The sequence below is a fragment of the Cynocephalus volans genome, chromosome 6 (genome assembly GCF_027409185.1).
Source record: "Cynocephalus volans isolate mCynVol1 chromosome 6, mCynVol1.pri, whole genome shotgun sequence".
Lineage (NCBI taxonomy): Eukaryota > Metazoa > Chordata > Mammalia > Dermoptera > Cynocephalidae > Cynocephalus > Cynocephalus volans.
The window spans coordinates 11,043,643-11,069,087 of record NC_084465.1 but is presented as its reverse complement, the minus strand read 5'-3'; the positions used below and the strand labels follow the sequence as shown (position 1 = coordinate 11,069,087).

The 25,445-nt window shown below is 33.4% G+C and overlaps 1 protein-coding gene across 1 annotated transcript in view; it reads left to right on the top strand.

Moving 5' to 3' along the window:
• The window catches only part of CNTNAP2 (contactin associated protein 2), a 1,419,793-nt gene that overhangs the window by 49,562 nt on the left and 1,344,786 nt on the right, over positions 1–25,445 (top strand). The window contains exon 3 of the mRNA XM_063100985.1: positions 2,354–2,547. Within this exon, the coding sequence (XP_062957055.1) occupies positions 2,354–2,547 (194 nt within the window). The remainder of the gene's footprint in view (positions 1–2,353; positions 2,548–25,445) is intronic.

The window sequence follows — 25,445 nt, the reverse complement described above, 5'->3', positions numbered from 1 at the left end:
ACTACTTTTAAGTTGTTCTGTGTAGCATTGTTTTCTAGCAAATGATTATAAAGTGTCTTGGTGTGTTTTTCTTTGTGTTTATCCTGCTTGGAATACAATGAGCTATTCAGATTCTGGGTTTATATTTTCCAACCATTATCTTTTAAGTGTCTTTGTTTCTACCCCAATCTCTAGCTCAATGCTTTTAGTACTCCATTTGCATGAATGTTAGGCACTTATTATTGTCCCACAGGTCACTGGAGTACTGGTCATTTTTTAAGCATTTTTTCCTCTCTGAGCTTCAATTTGGATGGCTTACATGGCCCTATATTCCAGTACACTGATGTTTTCCTTTCAGTGTCTAATCTTCCATTAAGCCCATCTGGTAAATTTTTAGTTCTAAAATTCCCATTTTTTCTCTTTTATTATTTTTTTTAATTAAGATTTTGTATTTTTTTCAATATTCACATGTTTTCTTTTAAATAATGGAACTAATTTTAATCACCGTTTTAAAGTCCTGGTCTGATAATTTTATCATCTCTGTTATTTTGGAGTCCATTTCTATTGATTGATTTTTCTCTGCTTATGAGCCACAATTTCTTCAATATGCTTCTCCAATTGTCTAGTAATTTTTCTTTTATTTTATACTGGGCATTTGGATGCAATGTTGTTCAGTTCCTAAACTTTCATGGCCCTCCTTAATAAAGCGTTGAGTTTTGTTGGAAGAAGGAATCATTTATATGCGGGTCAGATAGATCTTTTTCAGTAACCTTTGTTCAGGTATGTCCAGAGTAGCCCTGATTTTAGAACTAAATTATCCCTACTTCTAATATGATTATCCCTACTTCTGGGAAGTCTAGTGAGTACCTGGGGTTGTTCAAGAAGATCTCTAAATCGTGTCTAGTCTGAAATCAAATTTCTCCCAGCCCCATGCAACTTCTGGCTGGTGTTCATTTCAGAACTCACTTTTCCTGGTCTTGTGAAGTCTTGGTTTGCAAATACACAGCAGTGTCGATCCAGAATCTAGATTCTGGAGACTCAGTGGTGTTCATCACGCAGATTTCTGGAGCTCTTCCTTTACACAGCTCCCCCTCTCCGGGACTCTGTCCTCACATTCCAATTCTGATCTGTCTTTATCTCAGCACCTCTGCTCTACTCTCTTTGGGAATCCTTTTCCATGTGACACCAGAAAGTGAACCAGGCAGAAAGCAGGAAGCTGGAAGGGCTCACCTTACTTATTTATCCTGTCTTATCGATCAGGATTCTGTACTGCCTATTGTCTAATCTTTAAAAACTATTATCTTGTATATTTTGTCAGTTTTGTAATTGTTTAGAGAGCTATTCTATCATAGCTGAAAGCAGAAATAAGTCATACAAACATTTTTAAGTGTTTAATATGTATATATATCTATGATGTTTTACAAAATGTTTTTTATTATGAGTCCTCATAGAATAAATTATTCTGTCAGCCTTGTAATTCCTTCTTTAAAAAGTGGTGCATATATTTTGATATATACTATACTTTGCATAATTCATTAAATATTTTCTGTCATTTACTCCCTTAAGTAGCTGAGCTCACTCCCCAAAATATTACAGTGTCACAGCACTAAGCTTGTGTGCAACCATCATTATTTTAAATACTACTATAAATTGAGACTTTTCTCTTTTGTTCTATATATTAGTGCTATTTTCTAATAAATGTTTCTACATTCTTACTATTTGCCAATCAATTATTATATTTTACCAAAATAAGTTTAGTTTCCCTAGAAATATGGCTATCAAGAGACATTTGCTGGGTATTTCTTAAATGTTAGTAAACATATTGCCTGATTTCTTATATGCTTTAGCTCTCATAAGTATAAGGGTTTCATGTAAGATTAGGCCTCATCTAAAGAAGTACTAATATTCTTTGAACTCTGAACTTCTTAAGCAAAGTACATTTTAGAGTTGGGTATAATTTTTTTTTTATTTCATTTATAATTTACTATAAGATATACCCTTGCGTAAATGAAAAGGAAATAGTTACATATTTTTTCCTCATAATTTTAGCTAATGAGTTCATGGCAAATTGATCAACCCTCAGCCAATTAGACTTTGACATGTACTAATAAGGTCTAATTGAGGAATTATGTAGACATTTGCTCAGGAGAAAATGAGCACATAATTATACCATAAAGAGGTTAAAGAATCAATGTTACCCAGTTGGAAGAATATTACTTGAAGTCCCAATAGCATCTGTAAAGGACACTTTATAATATATCTGTGAAATATAGCACTGCCAAGGCCAGTTAAGATATAAGGAATCATCTATTGTCAATTGTACCCTGTTCAACTTTACAGATTCAGTTTCCTCTCTTACCTCCACTCTTTTCAGGTGCTGGGGGATGGTCTCCATCGGACAGTGACCATTATCAATGGCTTCAGGTTGACTTTGGTAATCGGAAGCAAATCAGTGCAATTGCAACGCAAGGAAGATATAGCAGCTCAGATTGGGTGACCCAATACCGGATGCTCTACAGTGACACGGGGAGAAATTGGAAACCCTACCATCAGGATGGGAATATCTGGGTAAGTCATTGTTGGATATGCAGAGACCCGGAATTAGGTTGTGCATATTTAAAAATGGTAGAGGATCTGCTGAGCTGTATGCAGATGTCAATATTTATCTATTAAAAACCATTGAGAAATGACTTACTTATTTATCCATTTTTGTCCCTCGAGAAAAGTTACCTCCGGCTGTGATTTCCATCCAAAGCTTAAGGCAGTGTTTCTCAGTCTGTGCTATTCATTTGAATCCCCTAAGTTTTAAAGTGTATGCATGCCAGGTACACCCAGACCAATAAAATCAGAATTATGTAAGTAGAAATTATGATTAATGATACTAATAACTTCGATCTTCAATTGAAATAAAATATTGAAATTATGGGGAAAATAATTTAGAGAAGGAGCAGTAATATATGGTATGAAAAGAAATTGTCTGTATGATAATAGTGTTTTAAACCCTTATTACTGATATATATTCACTTTATTCTTTTATTCTAAGAAAGGAATATAAAGGTAAACCTATTTACTCTTAAAATATCTCAATTAAATTGGAATGTTGTATGCATTCAATCAATTTTACCCACACTTGTAGAAATTATTTGATACCAAATTTTAAGGGATCTATTTTAGTTTAATTATTTTAAAAAGCAGCCATACCCATGATTTAGTAAAGTCATTAATACTAAAGGAAGAGGAGCAGGAGAGGAAGAGATGGAGGATGTGGGGGAAGAGGAAATAATATGCTGGGTATTTTCACCTGATCAGGGCTCACTTTTGGAGAGTTTATATTTTAAAAGTCCCCAAGTAGTTTTTAGTAGTAGCCGGAGTTTACAATTCCTAGTTAGAGTGGGTGTTCATTTCCACAGCAGTCTCTAATAACTATCGTGTGAAATAAGGATATACCATCCTAATAATCAAAAGGGTGTCTGCTGGAGGAGTACTTTAGAAGTAATTAATTCCTTTTGAACCATAATTGTATGGCAAGAATGCTTGTATATTAGGCTGTGTACGTTACAGGAAGCAAGTAGTGAGGAAATGCCTCTTTATGGATGGTCTTCATCTCGCCATTACGATAACTCCAAGGCTCAGGCATAATTTAAAGAAAAGTGATTCTCAAGCCTGGATACAGAATGCAGTCATCTGGGGAGCTCTAAAACTTAGGGATGCCACATCCCAACAGTGGAGATTTGGATTTAGTGGGTCTAAGATGTAACCTAGGCTTTGGGATTTTGGAGCTCGTCCAGTGATTCTAATATACAGCAAACAGTGAGAACCATATTTTAGATTGGTTTTCAGTCTGCAGGTAGGGTGGAGGTGGAGACAGTTTATTGAGAAAAAACAATAGAATAGAAAATTAAAAAGTGCCCTTCTTAAAATTTAGCAGAGAGAGAGAGACAGAGAGTTGGACCAAGTGGCTATATTCATTCATTTCTGTTGCTTATAACAGAATACTTGAAATGGGGTAATTTATAAAGAAACAAAATTTATTTCTTACAATTTAGAGGCTGGAAAGGTCCAGGGAACACATCTGGTGAGGGTGCTATTCTAGCTGGGAACTCTCTATAGGTTCTTGTGATAGCCAGGGTTTCACATGGCAAGAACCCACTGAGCAAGAGAGAGTTAACTTTGTCACTTGCTGTCCTTTTAAAGCTGTCAGAACCACACCCATTACTTCATGAGTGGATTAATCAGTTCACAAGGGCACGGTCCTCACAATCTAATCACCTCTTAAAGGCCCTACCTTTCAAATGCCGTTACAACGGTGAACAAGTTTCCAATACCTGAATTTTTGGGGGACAAATTTAGCCCATGGCAGTGACCAACCAAACAACCAACAGACCAGCTGAGAGGAAACAAGAATTATATTGCAAACTCTTTCAACAAAGCACTCGTTATTTTCTGTCTCTGTGGCTTCTAAACTAAGATCAAATTAGCATGTTGATAAAATTATTTGAGGGGTTTCAAGTCAGACTCCAAACTTCCACATTTCGTTTTTATAAAGTCTTCATCTCAAAATTAAGAGAGTGCCCAAATACTCTTCTATCATAATGTGCTATCACAGGGATAATTTCAATAAGACTAAAGGCAGAGACATAAGTTTAAAGACCTAAAGAGTGTAAAATTGTCTAGAGTGACTTAGTGACATGGACTCTTTTGGTGTTAAATAAAATACCAGTGGTTGAGTCAGGGAAATAAGGCTATTATCAAGTGAAAATATCATACATTGTGAAGGTAGGCTGGTCTACATACAGATCTCTAAACATTTAATGATCATGATGAAGGGTGCATATCCATTGTCTTCTACCTTTCTGGTGTTCATTTTGTGTTTTTTTTCTCAAATCATATGTTTCTTATTAACAATCAGTATGCTATGTGATGAGTGATTATTTTTAGAAGAAACTGTAGTGAACTAATTATGAAATTTAAAAAATAATAAGTTTGAGACAATCTAAATATTACAAAATATATTTAAGTGCCATTAAGTCTGCAACATACAATTATATTAAGAATTTATGAAAAAAAAAGTTCAAATTCTTACTAATGCCAAAAATAGTCCAGTGCTTTGATGTATCCATTGACTTCTAAAAATTCTTGAGTACTCTGGAGCTTATGTCTTAACATGCATTAAGTGACTAAAACTTAGCATTTACAAATCTCAACAGTACTTTTTGGACTTAATGTTGTTAAAAGTGGTAATTAAATATTGGGTTTACTTTTAATCCATTTTCACTTAACATAATGTATATTGGACTTAAAAGAGAATTCTGACATAGATAAGATGGATGGCTTTTTAATAGACCACACCTTACAAGATATAAAGTTTGTAGTTTTGAGATTGCTCTTCCTACATTCAATCACATAAATATTATTTTTAAGAAATGTCAATGATTATTCTTTTTCTAATTGTTAGGTAAATGAACAACATGACCGATTTTATTAAATATTCTTATTAAATGTCCATATAGTGATTCTGAGTTATTTTATCACTTATTTTAAGATAAGCAAAGAACAAGTCATTTAGATGAGAATTATGGCCATTTTACAAGATTTTAAAGTCACGAATGTTACATTATGGTATGAGAATCGCTCTTCAAAAGATTTCTAAGGAATGGTTTACCTGAATATTTAATAATCAAAGATGTGAGTCACAAAATGTGCTTAACCAGTCAAACCTCCCATTCCTCTTTCATAATACTGAGCATAATAGAATCCTTTATACTTTGTCCACAATGCCATTCCGTTCTATTTAGAATTTCTTTTTTGATGCAAAAGGAAAATATGTGCAGATTTGTAAAATTGCCAGAAAAATGATTGCATTCATGTATTCCACAAATTCTAATTTGCATACTTCTCTTGAGGTTTTTTCAGGTATCCCAAGTAGTCTGTTAGAGAGGAAGTATTCTATATAAGTGTTTCTTATCACAAGTCCATTAAACATTGCATTAAATGAAAATTCCAGCAGAATTTTGCTAAGAGACTACATTCAGTTTTGCTTTGGAAATTCAATTTGTGGTTTCTGAAGGCAGATATTTGGAGTCAAAAAAGGAAATTGGGATATTAATAGTGAATGCCTTCTTTACACACTGCTATTATTTTGCAGGATAGTGACATACTAGAGATTTACCTGTAATATAAGCATAGATTTTTCTTTTAAAAAATTTCTTCTTAATCATTAAAAAATGCCTATATATTTCTAATTATCTTTTAAAACAGTTTTGATCCCTTTTGTTAATGGTAAACAGGTATCAGATTGGGATTAGTTACCACTGCATCTATTAGATGGAGATTTCTGCAGAACAGAAATGTTTTATCATATTTAAACTACATGGCTAGATACTTACCAAAAATATAGGGATATATATGTATAAGCTTATATATAAGCAATATTAATAGAGTATTTATTTGTAAAATCTGTTAAAAATCTGGATCTCTTTGTTGCTTATATGCTTTTCCTACACACATATACACATACATAAAACTTCACTGTTTCTAACAAATTTGAACCATTTAAAAAATCTGAAAAGCAAATATAGTAGTTAGCAGATTCATCTAGTAAATGTTTTGATTTTCTAAATATTAAATTAATAGCTGGGAGCTAACAGAGAAAGAAGGAAGGAAAGAAAGACCACAGTAGTGCATTGGACTTGCAAAGGGAGAGAACATACTTTGGGATACAAAGTGGAGTCGGCTGGGGAAGGGAGGTGGAGGGAGGCTGGAGATAATTGGGTGGGGGACACAGGGTACAATCGCAATTTGTAGTAATGATCATGCTGCCAATATGAATCTGGCCTTCACATCGTGGGTACCAGCAGTGACAACCAGATACCTCACGAATATTCATAACAAAAACAAAAAAATAGCTGGGACATATATTCTCTACTTTCTTTTTAACCAAATATATCATCAATCAATATTTATATAATAAAAGTTTCCAAACATCCTTTTAGATTAGCCTATAATTAGTTGTTTGGCAAGCAAAAAAGGCAAGATATGGAGTCAGAAGACCTAAATTCAAGTATCTCAGTTCATTTATTTGTTTTATAAACTTGACTTAATTTCTCTGTGCCTCAAATTCCTAGTCTGAGAAATGAAAGTAATACCTACTGGGAGATTTAAGTAAGGTTATATAAGTAAAGAAATGTTGCGAGCTATAAAGATTTAAAAATACGCGTGTTACCAATCGCCAGTCTTCTAAACATTTCACAAGTCTAGTATGTCTTTTCAGTGAGAATAGTCTGTAATGATAATTTTCAGATTTTTTTATTCCTTCTGTATCTTCTACAGATCCAATTTACCTGTGTTTACTCTTATTCATGATTGAAAATATCTGACAATATTTTAGATGAAGGAAATATGATTTAAAGTAGAAGGTGGAATGTGAGCAAATCTCTGGCATAGTTTTTAATTGACAAATGGAAAAGCATTTATGAATGCATCAGTAGATGATGCTGTACAGACTGGGCCAGCAAGGGTGGCTGGTAGACCCAGCTCTGGCCAGGCGCCCTTGCTGTGCTTGTAACAAATTATTTGTTACCATAATGATGGCCTTGTGTCCAATGAGCCATTTAAGGGGACACTGTTTAAAAATGAATGGATTATTCTGTCCTATCTTTTCAACCATTTGTTGTAGCGGTTGCACTAATTTTCCAAATCACTTAAAAATCTGTTCCCATTATGAATGTAAAACATAAATGCCTCTGTTTCACTGTTCAGTAGTGTTCTTAGATTCTCTCAAAAAATCCAGAGGGTTTTTTTTTTTCCCTTGCATAGGAAACTAAAGAAGACAACCATCTGTTTTGCTTGCTCCTGCGTTGTCCATCAGATGATAACTTCTTCACTTAGAACCTTAATGCAATTCTCACCAAAAGAAGGGAATTACCCTTGCTTGTTTATATGTACATGTGCATTGTTGCTGCAATTAGTTTTCTGGGAAAAGGATCAGGCAGGCATAATCAAAATAATTTTATAGATAGCTTATTGAGAAATAAAACACATTAGAATAATCTGCATTAAACTTTTTCTAAAATGATCTTTGATATAAATGTGGTAAAAATCTTCAGGACATGTATAGGAGAAAACAATTTCCAAGGTGAACTTAGAATAAGCTTACTTCTCTGAAATAGATTTTTCTGTTTACACCCCTCTTAGGCTGGGTGATATTTTTAAAGTCTCATGAATTTTAATAAGTTGAGTGGATAGTCCAGATCCTTTTGCATGTACAGTAATGCCTCTACCAGTGAATTTTGATCACCTTTCTAAACACCTATTTGTATTGTGAGATTCTAATTTTATAACAGTGGTGAAGGTTCTTGTGCCAATTTATGAATCACTTGATATTCTACTATATAGAACCATTCTAACAGATATGGTCATGTGTTTAATTTTTTCCCAAAATTTGGAAGATAAAGTAAGATGCTACTAATAGTATTGAGTGTGTTATTGGCATACCCTGTTAGGTAAAGTAAAATGAAATAATCTTACAAGATTTCTTACAGCAGTGAAATTGCAGTGTATAGTTCTTCATAGTCCGGTATATTTTTCATCTACGAGATAAGATAGAATATATGTAATCATTATTTTAATTTTTAGAGTATATTTAATTACTTGGAGAGCTTTCTGAAAGAAGAAGGGTTCTCATCAATTATACTGATATTCTTGGGTGTTTTATTTTACATTGACTCAAATAATGAAGATGCTAATATTTTTTTTTTCTTATCAGACCAAGTGTGGATTTAGGTGACATGAAGCTAAATGACTCTGAGTAAATGCAAATTTCTGTAAAGTGTTGATAGATGGGTACTTACAAATAATTTGAATAAGGTATCAGCTCCCTCATTTAAGATGCATGTCTCTATTCTGCTCAAGTGGTAACTTACTGGAAGTTGGAGGGATAATAGTATGCCTGGTATGGTGAATTTAGAGAACAGTAAACTGTGCTTCTTGTAGTCACAGACTTCAGAGAGGCAGCAAAATGAGCAGGTCAACGCTGCACTCTGGAATCAGACCCTCTCAGCTAACCATGATAATTCACTCACATAGATCTGTGTAACTTTGAGCAGATTCTTCAGCCTTTTTGACTAAATTTCCTCCTTCATCAAATGGGGCTAATGACAGTACTTACCTCAATAATATTTACCTCAATGGTGGTTGTGGATATTAAATTAATAATCCTCTTGAAGAGCTTAGAACAAAGTCTGGCACATATTAACACTCAATTAATATTAGGTTTTATGATTCATGATTTTTAAATGCACTAAAATGGTAAATTATATTGGATCTGTCCTTGAAAGTTCAAAATAGCCTGTTGCCTTTAGTTTACAGTAGTTCTCCTCTATTGGTGTATTGTATTATATCTGTGCTTCTCTGCTGGAAATGACTAATAACTTATTTTTAAGTATAATTGAGAATGCTAATTTAATTTATGCCACTCAAATAATGTCCTTGTTAATTGTCACACTGAGTCCTATGCATTGCCGTACAAATTATGTCTGGACAGTTTTTTCAGATAAAAGTTTTTGATTAAACTTCAGTGAAACCATGACTGTGATTCTTCCTTAGATTTAGTTTAATGAATTCACTTTTATTAACTATGGAAATAAAAATAAATAACTCTTTTTGTCTACAGTATCCATCCAAGTCTTCTTAGGCTAACTGAAAAAAGTAAGATAAACAGATTCCAAAATAGGCTTGTAAGTATTAGCTAAGACAAATCATGCTGGCTAGCCATGAAAGCAGAAGGCCTGCAGGGAGCACTCGGAATGCCTGCTTACTCAAAGTATGGTCTGTGGACCACTAGCTCCATCATCACCTGGGAGCTTATCAGAAATTCAAAACCTCAGAGGCCCACCCCAGACCTACCAAAGGAGAATCTACAGTTGAGCAGTAGTCACGCACACCTCAAATGTAGAATGTGCTGCTTTTGATATTTGAAGAGCTCTCATGAGAATGATTAGCATTGGTCTCTATGTCTCCAAACCAAAAGGTATAATTAGAAGAAATAGTATTCACAGTACAAATTGCAGACAGATTTATCATGAAAAGAGAACAAGCTTTGATTACTAGGCACTTGCTGAACACCAACTATTTAATGAGGGCTAGAGATAAACAAACAAACACTATCTGGTAGGGCTAATGCTAAACATAATCAACAAGTATATTGTATGACTATGTGCCCTAAAAGAGGGCCACAAAGAAAGATGTCTCATCCAGAGTGGTTGAGGGTCACAGCCAGCAAAGGCTTCTTGAGGAGCTAAATTATGTTGGCTAAGTAGAAAGGAGTTGGCCATGCAGAGAAGAGGAGAAGGAAGACATTTCCAGCAGATCAATTTTCTACTGAAACAGGTAGGAATCAAGAGTGGAACTCATAAATAACTATGTCTTTCCTGACTTCTTTACAAGCAAACAAACAACTAAAAAGCTCACATTAAAAAAAAAATTCTGAAATCTTATCCTTTGACTCAGTAGTGTTTTAATTATAGAATGTGAACATCCAATTTTGGAAAACCTTTGGAGTTCATGCAGTCTTCTAGGGCACGTTTTTATCTCTGTACCACCACAGAGTTCACAGCCAAGCACATGATAGGTGTTTAAGAGTTTACACTTGAATGGAAGTATCTTATTCTGAAGATAAATGAGCTGAGGCTGAGAACCATGACATTCCTTAATTTTGAGCCTCAAACCCAGATATGCTGTCCCCACTACCCAATAGGGATCCAGTACCTATTTTGCTTCAGCAAGAAGTAGCATTACTATAATGACCAGCTGCTCGTTTTGACTACATGAACATAATATTGATGCATGCACAATACTTATAAGACAAGGTAGAATGGACACTGGAGCTGGACCTCAAATATCAAAACTCTTTTCCAACATGTACTAATGATGTACACTTAACCATGTTATTCAACTTTTTATGGGCTTTAGTTGCCTTAGCTGTAAAAGGGATATGATAGTATCTACCTCGTGGAGTTTTTGTGAGAATTAAACAAATTAATCATTTCTTAGAACAATGTCCCATAAATATAATCTCTTCTTAGCTTCCTCCTATTTTACTTTCTCCTAATTATTTATCAGTATTACTATTAGTAGTACTATTAATGATATAGAACACTATATTAAAAGTGATATAAAGAACACAAGCATTTGATAGATCTATCCTCGAGAATAATATATTCTAATTGTAAGGACAGTAGAAATCACTACAATAATTTTAAACAAAAGCCCAGGTCATCATGTGCAGCTTTTGGAATGCTTGTGTAAAGATACCTGCTCTATGAGTGTCACTTATGCACACAATTTTGCCAAGTAACTAATTTAGTAAATGTTGACTTTGAGAAAGAACTAGCAGAATGTTAAGACATCTTGGCAAATAAATTTGGTTTGCTGGAGTTAAACTAGTTTAATTACAGGTTGCAGTGAAATGACCATTCTGGCAAAAAAGATGTAATGTTGATGGGTTGCCTAAATGGTTCACTCAGTTACCATCAATGCCTTTTCAGGAGCCTACAGAAGGAGTAAAGCATAGACTTCTTCTTCTAGAAAAATTATATTGTGTTTTCAAATGAAAAAAAAATGTTTGAGATAAATATCTGCATTTTTCCCATGAACATTACTGGTATATTTTGATGAGACAGTGAGTAGGTCCATTGCATTTACTGTTTAAGTGGTTAATAATTATATTAATATGCAGCCTTAAAGACATTTATGAAAACTCTCTCCTGTGATTTAGCAGAGCAGTTCAGATAACTTCACCTGTACTGGTTAATAAATAATAATAGCCAATCAACATTGATTGAAGGTTCATTAAGTGTTTTATGTGTTTTGTCTTATTTAACCTTCAAACAATAGGTGGTGATGTAAATTATTATTATTATTTAGCCCCATTTTCTGGCTGTGGACTTTGAGGATTAGAGAAGATAGTACTTCCCCTAGAGCACGTGGTATCTTAACTGTAGAGCTGGTGATGGATGGGTTAACTAACTTAATACTGGTAATCATTTCATAATGTAAACATAAATCAAAGCAAAAGCAAAGAGTTGAGTAAGTATCACATTTCCTGTCTGAAAAAATACACCCTCCCCCAAACAAAAGCAAAAACAAAAATGAAACAACCTAAACAGTGGAGCTGGGATTTGAAACCAGGGCTGTCTAACTAATCAGTCTGTATTCCTCAGCCCTGTGGTTCTCCTCAGCAACTCCTTTCACAGGTCACATGAAATTTGGTAATCACCACCTTTTAACTGTAATGTGCTATGCATAGATAAGATGATGGTATTTTTAAACAAAACTTACTAATGTTTTTTAAGTGTAATTGGGTCTTACAAGTAAATATTACAAAATTTCTAATTTATTTTAAAGAAAACCTTACATGCACCTAAAATGTGCTCCTTTTCCATCTTGTCTGACAATTCAGAATCTCAAAGACATTTAGTTTAAATATCAAAGTATTAATTATTTGTGTGACAAACATCTACATAATAGGTGTTTTTGCATTTTGGTAACCAAAATTCTCTGATAGGATGTTTTATATCAAAAGCAACAAAAAAAGGAAAATATATATACTGAGGGGATGATGTTTGAACTTCTCTGGAAGACATATAGAACTTTGAAACCCTAGGAGTATACAGCCTTGGGAAGCTCTCCTATTTATGTTCATTAATTTCCTGGTTACATTCTCCTCCTTGTGCAGATTAGTTTAGCATATGACAAATATTACTTATTGTTCATTGGATGTCTCATAATTTCCTGTTGTACTTCAGAAGAATCCCTAGGTGGCAAAGAATAAATAGATGAATGGTTCTCAGCCCTGGATACACACACACACACGTACCATATGGGGAAGTTTTAAAAACCCTGATGGGGCCGGCAGCATGATTAAATCAAAATCCCAGGGGTACATTTCAGGTACCAGCATTAAAAAAAAATCTCCACACATTATTCCAATATGCAGCCAAGATTGCTAACCCTGGAATAGATAAATGCAAATCAATCACTTGTAATGGAAAAGCCCTGAATGATACCATGTGATGATGTGAAAAAAAAAAAAAAAAAAAAAAAAAAACAATAACTTGGAGCGGAAACCCTAATGTCTAGTCTAGGATTTCTTTATCACTTCAAGTATTAGTGAGAGAAAATAATTGTTTAGCATATGCTGTCTGCTAGACACTTCACATTAATGTACTTAATCTTCTCAACAGATTTTGGATTTAGGTATCATTTTTCCCAATGTTAAAAAATGAAAATTGAGGCTCAGAAACTTACCTAAGATCACAGAACTTAGAAGGTAGCATAGCTAGGTGTTAAATTCTATTTTGGTGTTGCTGTTTTCAATTAAAAAATGCTACTTACCTAATGTATTAGTTTGCCGGAGTTGCCGTAGCACAGCACCACAAATTGGGTGGCTCAAACAACAGGCATTTGTTCTCTCCCAGTTTTGGAGGCCAGAAGTCCAAACTCTTGTGTCATCAGGATTTTGTTCTTTTTTGTTCCTTCTGAAGGCTGTGAGGGCACAGTTTGTTCTGGCTCTCTCTCCTTGGTTCATAGATGGCCATCTTCTCCCTGTGTTGCTTTGTATCATTTTTCCTCCTCTGTGTGTCTTTTTTTTACGTGGCATTCTTTTTATAAGGACACTAGTCTTACTTAAGGCAGGGGCCCGCCTTAGTCTTGTATGACCTCATATTAACTAATTACATATGTAGTGACCCTATTTCCATGTAAGATAACATTCTGAGACACTGGGGGTATGAATTCATTTGGGGGTAGCAAAATTCAACCCATCCCAACTGTTAGGAAAGTACCTTATAAAGTTATGGCATTAAAACCTATTTGCTACCACTATGGTGTTCATAGCATTGTGCAAGGCAAGAAAGAAGAGAGTGATCTTATAAGAAACACCATGAATTTTATCAAGAGTTTTGCATCAATCCTCATCAATTCAGGAAATATGCCTGAGTCAAATGTGAAAAATTGGTTGATGACTCTTTGCATTTGTTTCTGTACATGCAAATCATCAAAGAAACATTTTCAAAATTATTATGTTCTGGGTGGCAAACGAAATAAAGATATTTTAAAAAATCATTTCCCTACCCCATCTCATGAGAAATGTTTGGCCACAGCACTTTATTCTGAATTGAGTGCCATTTGACACTATCAATATCATATAATTTCTTGAGATATATTAATTACTTATTAAAAATTGGATTCTAGAGGACATACATTCTAAACAATTATAGACATTTCTTCTATCGGCAAAGAAAAGAGCTCTCCTAAAGCTAAAATAGCTTTCCCAATTGAATCTTGAGATGTAATTGCTAATTCCATTTGGATTATACTAGTGTCTATTTGAAAACGGCAGGTTTCATTACTTAGCCCTCACAGTATTCTTCAGAGAAGGTTAAGAAACATTCCCCCATTTCAGATACAAAAATTGAGTTGCCCAAGGCAAAGGCATTGTTCATCTTATGCATTTAGCAGCACAATTGTTCATTCCATATGCAAAGTGACTGTCCTGTTTGTGTATTTTCCAGCTTTGTTACAGTATACAAATTGGAAAATAGAGCTGTGTATGACAGCCTAGAGCAACAGAAAAAGACTGAGTTTATCATGAAGTTATTCAGGCTGTTTACATTCAAGCTGGCACAAACAGATACTTGATAACAGAACCAAGAAAATACAGAGAAGTTTCCTGTTCCTTTGAAAAGATTTTGTGATTGTGACATAAGCAAATATGTACATTGGGTTTTTCACATGACATTAAATAAAAAGGTCAGTCTATGATTAGATATCTATAATATGGCAGTTTTATTCTTGGAATATTAATAGATAGGAGCATTGCACTTTAGCTTTACTTAAAAGAAGCAGAAATGTGTATTTTGGTTTTAAAGTTTAAAATCAAAGACAAAAAATCATTATTCAGGTACATTTTATGTTTGGAGTTGGGGCAACTGATAGTGAAATAAAACACACATGCACATGTGCACACGCAATACACACATACTCTTACTACAAAATAACAATCTTCCCCCAAATTATATCAAGTCTATGGATATTTGATAGAACCAAACCTATTTCTCAACTGATTCTATTAAAATGCAGAGATGTTTGGCATTTTTACTAGATGAAATACCACTGCTAATACTTATGCCATTCGCTGTGTACTTACTGGTAGGTACCTTCTGTATCAAACATAAGATCTTGAAAGATGAGAGACCAGGTTTTGTTCTTGGTTTATATGTCTCCATTGTCTTTGCTTTCTCCATTATACCACATTTAAGAAGATTTCATAATATTTAATTACATATAAATTTCTGAGGGTTTTATTTTGTCTTGTTAAATGTTGGGTCTCATGTTAAGACAGTGACTTGCACATTGATTGTGCTTAGTTCTGGTTTGAACAAATGAGCACATATAAAAGAACATCATTGTGTGCAGCTGGCATGCATAGGGGCTGACAGGTAAACTGATCTGTGGCTATTCCACGTTGTTTTAATTTTTGGTTTTGTTGTTGTTGTTTTACTTGAAAGATGAATGCCTACACTTATTCTTAGTTCAGTAGTATAATTATCTATATATGATAGATGATAACAGTTACAAAGAAAGTTTCCATGTCTAAAATACCTCCTGATTACAATTGAGGAAATATAGAAACATGGGCAAAAAAAAAAAAAAAACATGGCTAGAAAGCTCATACAAAATATACAAAATTGTCCTTAAATGTATAAAAATGTTCAAAGAGAAGAAGAGAAATACAACTTAAACCCTATATCAAGATACTATTTCTCACCCATCAGGATGGCAAAAACCCAAACGATTGATTATACATTCTTTTGGCAAAGATGTGGGAAAACAGCATGCTCATACACTCCTGGTGAGATTGCAAAATGAAATAACAGCTATGGGTGGGAGTTAGCAATACTTCACACAACTACAAATGCATTTATTCTCCATCCCAACCATCTCAATTCCAGTAATTTACCCTAAAAATATAGCTCCATTAACATGGCAACTTATATGCACCAAGTTATTCACTGCAGCACTATTTATAGTGACAAAATGTGAGAAACTATCTTTATGAACAGATATCAGAGACTGCTTAAATAAACTAGGCTACAAATGCAAAATGGATACACCACAATTGTAAAGAAAACTGAGAAATATCTCCATGAACTGATAATAGGTGAATTTCTTCTTGTACAGTATTAGGTGAAAAAAGAAAAGCACAAATAGCATTTATTGTATATTAACTTTTGTGTAATATAGGAGAAATGAGGAAACATGTATATATGGATGAAACAGTTCTGAAAATATTTAAATATATTATAGATTAAGCAGGTGAGTAAATATGTTAATGGTGTTGGGGGTCAGGGTTCTCACTATGATGGAAGTGAGAACCAAATGTGGGCTGGGGGCTACAAGAAGGAAGCCTACTTAAAAACATATGTGTTAATGTGTATATATGTGTATATGCATACTTACATGAAGATGTAATCGCATAACACTCACTGCTAAGTAACTCTGATTGCTGAATGGCTCTAGGGACAAAGATACTGCAGTAACAGTGAGCACAGCTAGGGCAAGCCTTAGCTATTAATACCACTATTCTCTGAAACTAATCAAACCTGCTTAGAGAAATTGTTTCAGGTTTTGGTCAAGGATAACACAACTTGAATTAAACACATGTTGTTATGCCAGAAAGAGGAGGGAAAAAAAAAAAAAAAAAGATTGTTAATGACAAACGTCCATAAGAGCCAGCTTGAAAGAATTTATATTGGCCAAATCTGAACAATTTGAGCATCACAATATTTAAGGACAATAATGAATTACAATCTTTGAGAAAAAAATAGGAATCCTTAACTTCATAGAATTGATAGATGTATAGATTTATGTATATATAGATAGATAAAATGAGAGTGAAGATAAGTCCCTTTCTTACAGAAGAATACCAACTTCTGCCTAGTAAGGGCAGAAGGTGTGCTGGAGTCATCATTTTTCTACCCTAATAGCAAATATTAATTCTGGCATGAGACATCAATGGATAATAAAGCTAGAGAAAAGAGAGAATTTTGATGAGAGATATATTTGTATGGTCTTAAAAGGTCTCTTACAAATTATCAGTTGAAAGAGAAAAATAGTAACATACAAGAGAAATTAGTCAACATCTTGACTGGGTAATCAAAATAAAAATCACCAGTGAGAAGCAGATGAATGTTGTGTACTTCCAGATGCGATGGTCTGAGAAGGACCCAGCATCGTGCATGTAGTGACCCATGAGGAACATGTAAACGGATCTAACCTGTTATGAGGGAACATAAGTCAAATGCAGAATGATGAATATTCTACTAAAACAAGAAAGGAGGATAAATTGCAACAGCATCAGTGTGATAAAAGAGAATTGAAGGCTAAGGAATTATTCTTAGTAAAAGAATATTAAAAAAAAAAAAAAAGAAAAACCCTGTACATAATACGGTATCCTAGCCTGAACTCTATATTGGGTGGGAAAAGATATCATAAAGACATGATTTGGTCTGTGGACAAAACTGGGATTTTGGAAAGTTGATTAGATGTACCAATGTTAAATTTACCAAAATTGATAATTATACACTGACCAGCTTATGTCATTTTTAGGAAGTGTACACTTAAGTATTTAGCAGTAAATAAACATGATAAGCAACTTACTCTCAGGTGTTTCAGAAAAAAAAAATAAAGTATGTGTGTGTGTGTAGCTCTCCATCCAGAAAGAGAGAGAAAATGATAAAGCACACAACACAGAGCAAAATAGGAGAATCAGGACAAAGAATAAAGGGTATACAAGTGTTCCTTATGCTATTATTGTAAAATTTCTGTAAGTTTAAGATTATTTCAAAAGAAAAGTTCAAATAAATAGTTTTTAAATTTCCCTGAAAGTCCAGAGTTAGAAACACGTTCATTTTATTTGCTCATTTATTTTAACAGGATATTCTTTCAAAACCAGATGCTTTAGGGGAGTATATAAATAAAGATATTTCAAAGTACACTCCAGAGTAATAGAAGCATCTGATTCACAATAATAGGGGAGGACTTGATCCCACCTGTCTCAGTACTGGACAGATCATGTAAGCAAGAAACCAACAGAGGAACAGTTAACCTGTCAGATGGAGAAAACAAATCTATGGTTATTAGAGGGAAGAGGGGGACAGGGGGAGGGGGAAGGGAGAGACTGGATAAGGGGCATAAAGAATAAGTAGGATTTGTAACGATGAATATGCTCATAAAAAATAAATTTTAAAAAATGTTAATCTTAAATCAGTAATTGAAATTTATATTAGTTTGCTTAATTGAATCTGTTTCATTAACTGCCGATAGGTAATGTTCTGAGAGAATTAGAGATTTGATGTCATAAGGGAGGGGTTAAAGGAACTGCACCAAGAGCAGTGACTGACAGGCAGTGAGGAAGGAGAAAACGGTCAACTAGTGTAGGTGCCTAAATTGACAGGAGGAGGTGGATGGATAGAAAGAGGAAAACAAACAAACAGACAAACAAACAAAAAAACACAGCCAGTCTATCAATAGTGTTACCTACAACTGCTACTGCTTAAAATGATGATAACAGTCAATTGCTTTTCTCCTTTGTGCTTAGTTCTAGATCATAAGCCTAAAGTCTCTACGAAAATGAACATTTAGAACATCGACTGTGGGAGAGTGTTTGTTCAGCAGGATTTGTAGAGTAAGAAGGGGTGATAATTTTCTGAAAGTCAAAGATTGTGAATACTCATTCAGGCATAATGAACTCAAAGTTACCAGCAAGTCATGCTTATCAGAGTAAGTTTAAGCGTGGAAAGAAATAAGACAAATGTGAAATTAGCTTAGGACAATTCAATATTTTGGAAACATCTGTTGGAAGGGTGCTGAAGGCCTAGACTGAAGAAAATAAATCACAATTAGATCTTGCTCTGGAAAAACTGCCAAGATCTACTTTGGCAAATCAAGTCCGAAGAGTACATAAAGGGCCTCTCTTGAGAGAGGAATACTTAGTACTCCTTGGAGAGAGTTGTCAGGCAAATATGATTTACAGATTCTCTGCACTCATTTATTCTGTTCAGATATCATAAAGAACATGCCTCAATGAGAAAGAGATTTACAGCTAGTGGAAGGGGTTTGCACTAACTGTTTTCTAGTTTTCCTACAAACTCTGACATTCTTTCATTCATTCTAAGATGAGCTGCTTTAAAAAGTTTAGCGACCCCATATTTAATAATATCATTTGAAAGGTAGTCATATTTATAAATAACATAATTTCAGTTTTTGACATTTCTATTATGATAATGTAAACTTATTATCTAGTATTCCTTTCTTTTAGATAGAATTTGTTCTACATTATTTATTTCAAGTAATGTTGTATATGTCAGCTTAAATGCCTTTCTTTCAACCTTGATATATTTGGAATACCAGAGAGAATCCAGCAGTGGGGAAATGACAGAGCAAATATGCCGCTCTGAGGATGAACTCTTTAAAGCCATACAGGTTAACATTTACATATCAGGCAATTCCCAAATCTTCATAAGAAAGGCCAAAGTGCTGACAATGCATGCTGACTCAGATCCTATAAATGAAATGATATTAAACGTAACAGACTAAGCACAAAGGTAAGATTTTGAGGTAGTTCACAGGAAATCATATTGGACTTAGTGGTAATTTCAGCAGTGATTAGGAAATATGTTTCAATTTCTGGAACAAAGAACAAGTCAAATCTTAAAGAAAAACAGGGCAGAGACAAAGTTTGTTTTTAAAAGCATCACTAAAGTGATGCATGCCTGTAGTTAGTGAAGGAGATCATTATTTTTAAAAATGCTAGTTATTAAAAATCAGCCCTTAAGCCTAACTCCGACCCTGAGACCTATCCTGGCTCTAACTCAACTCCAACTCAACTGAACTGAAAATACAGATCTAGGAGTCAAAAACCCCAAGTGATCAGTGAAAAGGAAAGTATCGCATGTGGTTTCTCAGTGAATAAATAGAAAGAAAGAGAAGAGAGCTAATGACAAGTTAAATTCAGTTGTCAGGCTAGGAAAACATGAAAGAAAAATGTTTTAGAAAGGAAAAGTAACATGGTCAGAAACAGGAAAATTAGCAGTACAGAGGAGGAGGGTTAGCTACTGCAAGAACATGAGACTTGAGATTACCTTTCAAGGTGGGTTTACACCAAAAATTGAAACAGGATTTTAAGTAGAGTGGTGCAGAAAGGAGTCACATAAGTACAAATGGCTAATAAGAGTTCATTTATTTAACAAATATTTATCAAGTTCATTCTTATTGTACAGAGGATACAATGAAAAATGGGAAAAACAAAAAAACAAAAAAACCCCACTCTCGTGGAGATTATAACTAACTGGAATAAAAGGTGCGATTATAAAGCATATTTTTACAAAGTTGATGAGGATGGTGAGAGAGAGAGACAGAGATAGAACTAACACAGAAGTAGTCAAGAAGTCTGCAGACTAGACAGGTTGTTTTACTTCTTTTTTTCCTTTCATAGGTTAGAAAAAATTTGAACATGTTTGAGATAAGATCAGGAGCAAATGTAAAACATCTGAGGTTAATAGGGTTTCTGGGCTGGAGACAAGGGAAAGACAAGGATATTTCCATTTATAGAGATCCTATGTTCTGGGCATTATGCCATTTGGTTGTGGGGAAGTTCTAGAACAGCCTCCATAGTCCAATAAGTACAAAAGCTAGATAAGACCATAGTTATCTGATTGAAAAATGCATCATATTGGTCTTTACTCATCCTTGTAACGACTGAAGAGAAAAGAAGACACTATTTAGGAAAAATATATTTCTTTTTAAATTAACATATGTTAGTCATCTATATTAGTTTAAATATATTTTCTAAACATAAATAAAACATCTAAGTTCATTGAGAGTATTTATTCAAATGAGTGAAAAAATATCTCTTGGAACAGAAAAACTAATTCATTATTACTATTCTGGTATTATTGGTCAAATCTGTTAAAATATATACATCAGGTCCTCAAGGATAAAATTAGCCCTGGAACAATAAAAACCTTCTCTGAATGACAAGATGTTCAATAACCATGACGTATGTTTGTGTGCTGTCGTACTTCCTCTTCCTGTTGAATGTCATCTCTCACACTTACTATTTTTGGAACACAAATGACAAAATTGTGGGCTGGATTTGTTTCTATATTATTTGTTTGTTTTTGCATTATGTGGATTTCCACTTTCCTTTGTTTTCACTATTTTCTCCTTAATCTTTGATTTTCTTAAACATATTTTATGCCAATGGGGAAAAAAAATCATATTTTAAAATTCAAAAATTTAGCAATTATCTTTTAATAAGCTGCATCCTTAAGTGCCTAACAATTTTGTCCAAATGCCATATTTGATAAAATTGACGAGAAGACTTTAGTAAAGAATAAAGTATTATATTAATGCATCAAAATTGCTATTATTTGTATCATTCTGCTTAACCCTAAATTTCTGACTTTGGGAGATTGTGAATCTATCTCTGAGTATGAAAATCACCCCTAATTTAAAAACTATAATCTGAAGAATATCAACATTCAGTGAGATTGTTTTATAAACATGAACTGCAGCTCAAATATTCTGTGGCCCTGCTATCCCCATCAGGGTTGTCAAGGATGTGTTATCTGCCTACATGAAATGGCTAAAGAGCAAAATTATATCTGATCAAATGAGGAGGAAATATTTCTATGTAATTTGCTGGATTTGGGACCTTGGTGTCTCATAAATATTTAAAAGATAAATTTATTTAGCAATCTAAATATACATGTATACTGATAATGCTTGAGACCATGGCAACTCAATTAACCTCTGGGCATTGGATTTTGAGTGAAGGATTATTATTCACTGGCAATTGTGAAACGACTCTAATTAAAAAGCACTTGCCAGCCTTCTAATCATTAATTCTATGAAGCATCCTCTTGTGGATAAAGGCTAACGTGCCCATTTTATCAGTATATTGGGAAAAAATTAAAGTAAAATGATTGATCTGGGGCAAAGTCAATGGCAGTGTTACAACTTTCAAAGCTAGAACTTTTTTCTACCTGCCAGTTCTTTAGATTATTATTCAGTCATTTAGAAACATTTTTAAAATTCATTCTATATTTTAAGAATTAAGGAATTTATCATTTGATACATTAATGATTTTTTTTTTACTTAAGTCTTATGTTACATTTCAAATATCATGTTCAGATTTTGTAACATTGAAGAAGCTATGGGATCTGGATCTTTCCCAATGGCAGTGAGGAGATCATATATTTTGGCAACTTTTGCATAATGTGTTATTTCCTAAGAAAACAGTAATGAACCACTTATCATGTTTCACTGTAATAGGAATACCACAAATGCCCCATGATATCTGGGCATCTTATCCAAAAATAATGACAATCAACGTGATATACCCTTCACGCTTCATTACAAGTGAGAATTAATATTTTTTTCATTGTATTTGAATTTGTACCTTGGTGGGGGAAAAGGCATGATGTCATTTCGCTTGTCTATAGAAGACTTTGTACAGAGCTTGCAAAGGTTAAAACAGATGCTATAAATCAGATACTATTTTCATTTTTTTATATGTATGTTTTCTTAAACTTGGCTAGGAATTCAAAATTCTATGAAACGTACATATATGCACTCATATTCTTGCACATGTGTGCAGCCATGCATATAAACATGGCCATGTCTTCATGGTTCTATGTGGTACAATGTTATAGCAGACTCTTCAGGGTATAATGTGATCATTTTGTTGCCTCCAGTTATTAAACTGTTTCAAGCAGATTTTTTTTTAAAGTGTTAAATTCACTTTTGTGCAACTTTCACTTAATTGCTGTTTTGTTGAATTTGTGTGATCTTACAGTGACCTTAAATATAGAAATAGTGAACTTATTACTTGGAGTCCTGCTTAATGTGTTTTTTGAAAAACAACTATTTGATAACTTGAAAATTTTACATATTCAAATCTTTAAACTTTTTTTTTTAATAGTAGGAATTTTTGACTGTAGTGAAGGGAGTTTTTTGTTTTTGTTTTCTCAAAGAAACAAATATCATAAGAACATAAAGTAAAAGGAGTAGTTTCCATAAATACTAGCTAATTACTTGCTTATAAGCATTATTTGCTACCACCTAACCATACTACCAAAAATTTTATCCAATAGAGAAGGATAATTATGAATAGCTAATAATTATCCAAGATGAGAGGTATGTCTTTCATATGACTCTATGTTTTAATTAAAATATTAGTCAAAGGTCCACAAGGTATTTTCACAGTTAACTTGTAAAATGAGAATAGCCTCAATTTTTTAAAAAAATTAATTAAATACAAAATGTGATTCAATAAAAGTCACTGATGGTTAATTAAGTGAAGAATTATCAGACTTGAATGAAAATATATATACATATAATCCTAATTAGTGAATATGCTGTTTGCTTCCCTTCCCATTACTAGCCATTTACCAACCAAGTATTTAACCTTGAGAAGAATCAAAGAAGCTTTCCTGGGCACATATCATTTTCCAAATAATGAGCTAGGGAGTTTAAGGTTTCTAAAGACAATTCAAAGATAAAACACCTGCTAGCATTTCCATGAAACAGAATTAAGGAGAAAGGTGCTAGTTATTATTTGAGAATGAAAACACTAAAGTAAAAATGTCTAAAAGCTTATCCATATTCATCAAGTGCTTTTCAATGTTTTTTTCTCTTTCCTTTTCTGCCCACTTTGCTATTGATTGAGGTTGATATTGAAGTTAGAGTTCTTTTCTCATTCATTTTTTTTTTTTTAAGAATTGAATGTTCTAAGTAACAGATTTTAAAGTAAGTATCTTTCTTAATGTATAGTGTCATTCAAAATCTTTACACTCCTCTTTAACAATGTAGGGCCTGAGAATATTTACAAAGCCAGATAAAAATTACAGGTAAAGAAAATTACATATTAATATTTATAATGAATATAGACAAAAAATTAGTTAGAAAAGAAAAATGAACAATATTTATATAGATATAACACATTATGACAGAAGGGGGTTTAATCTGGGAAAACAAAGTTGGTTTAAAATTTTTAAAAATCAGTTAATGTAAATCAGCACAAGTGATTATCTCAATAGACCTAAAAAATAATTTTACTAAATCCAACATCCATTAATGATAAGGCATTCTCAATGCAAATTTGAAAGGAGACTACCTCAGATTGATAATGGACAGCTATAAAAACTTATGGCTGATGCAACACTTAATAGTAAACAATGGAATGGTTTCCCCTTTGATTTGTGAACAAGGAAAATATATCTGTTTTTACACCTTTATTCAGTTATACTGGAGATTCCAGTCAAAGCAATAAGAAAAGAATCAGTAGAAGCATAAAAATTGGGAAAAAAAGAAGTAAGCCTGTCTGTTTTCATAGATAGCATGATAAACCATTTGAAAAATCAGAATTAATCTTAAAAAAACAAAATCTTTTGAGAGTAATTAATGAATTTAGCAAGGTAACAGGATACAAAATTAATACAAAAAATCAATTTTATAGCTAGCATCAAATGTTTGGAAAATTTAATTTATAAAAATAATACTTAAAATAGCATAAAGACTTAAAATACTAACAGTTAAATATGATAAAAAATATGCTCACTTTGTACACAGTAAGTTTAAAATATTTCTGTAGGAAATTAAAGAATACCTAACTAAATAATGAGATATACCATGTTCATTGACTAGAAGACGTATTATTGTAGATTTGTCTACTCTCTGCAATAAATTTCATATCAGATTTCAATTTCCAGCAGGCTTTTTTAAAAAAAATTACATGATGATTTAAAATTTACTTGTACTACAAAAGGCCTATACTATACAAAGCTATTCTGAAAAAATTTGGAGGAATTATAAGAATTTCAAAAATTACGGTAGAGCTATAGTAATAAAGACAATACAGTATTACTGTAAACATAAATATATAGATAAAGAAGACAATATTGAGCATTCACACAACTCACACATATATGAAGAACTGACTTTTAATAAAGCCGCCAACATAATTCAGTGGGGAAAAGGATAGTCTTTCCAACAAATGATGCTAGACAATGATATCCACATGGAGAAAATGAACATTGATCCTTACTTCACGGTGTACACAAAAATGGATCATGCATGTAAATATATGTACCACTTTTTTATTGGTTATGAATATTCATGAGATAAAAAGCTGATTGTCACCCCTCGTGCCCAAGATGTGAAGGCCAGATCCATACTGACAGCATGCGCAGTACCACAAATTGCAATTGTACCCTGTGTCCTCCACCCAATTATCCCCAACCTCCCTCCCCCTCCCCATTTCCCCCACTCCACTTTGTATCCCTAGGTCTGCTCTCTCCCTCTGCAAGTCTAACACACCACTGTCTTTCCTTCCTTCCTTCTTT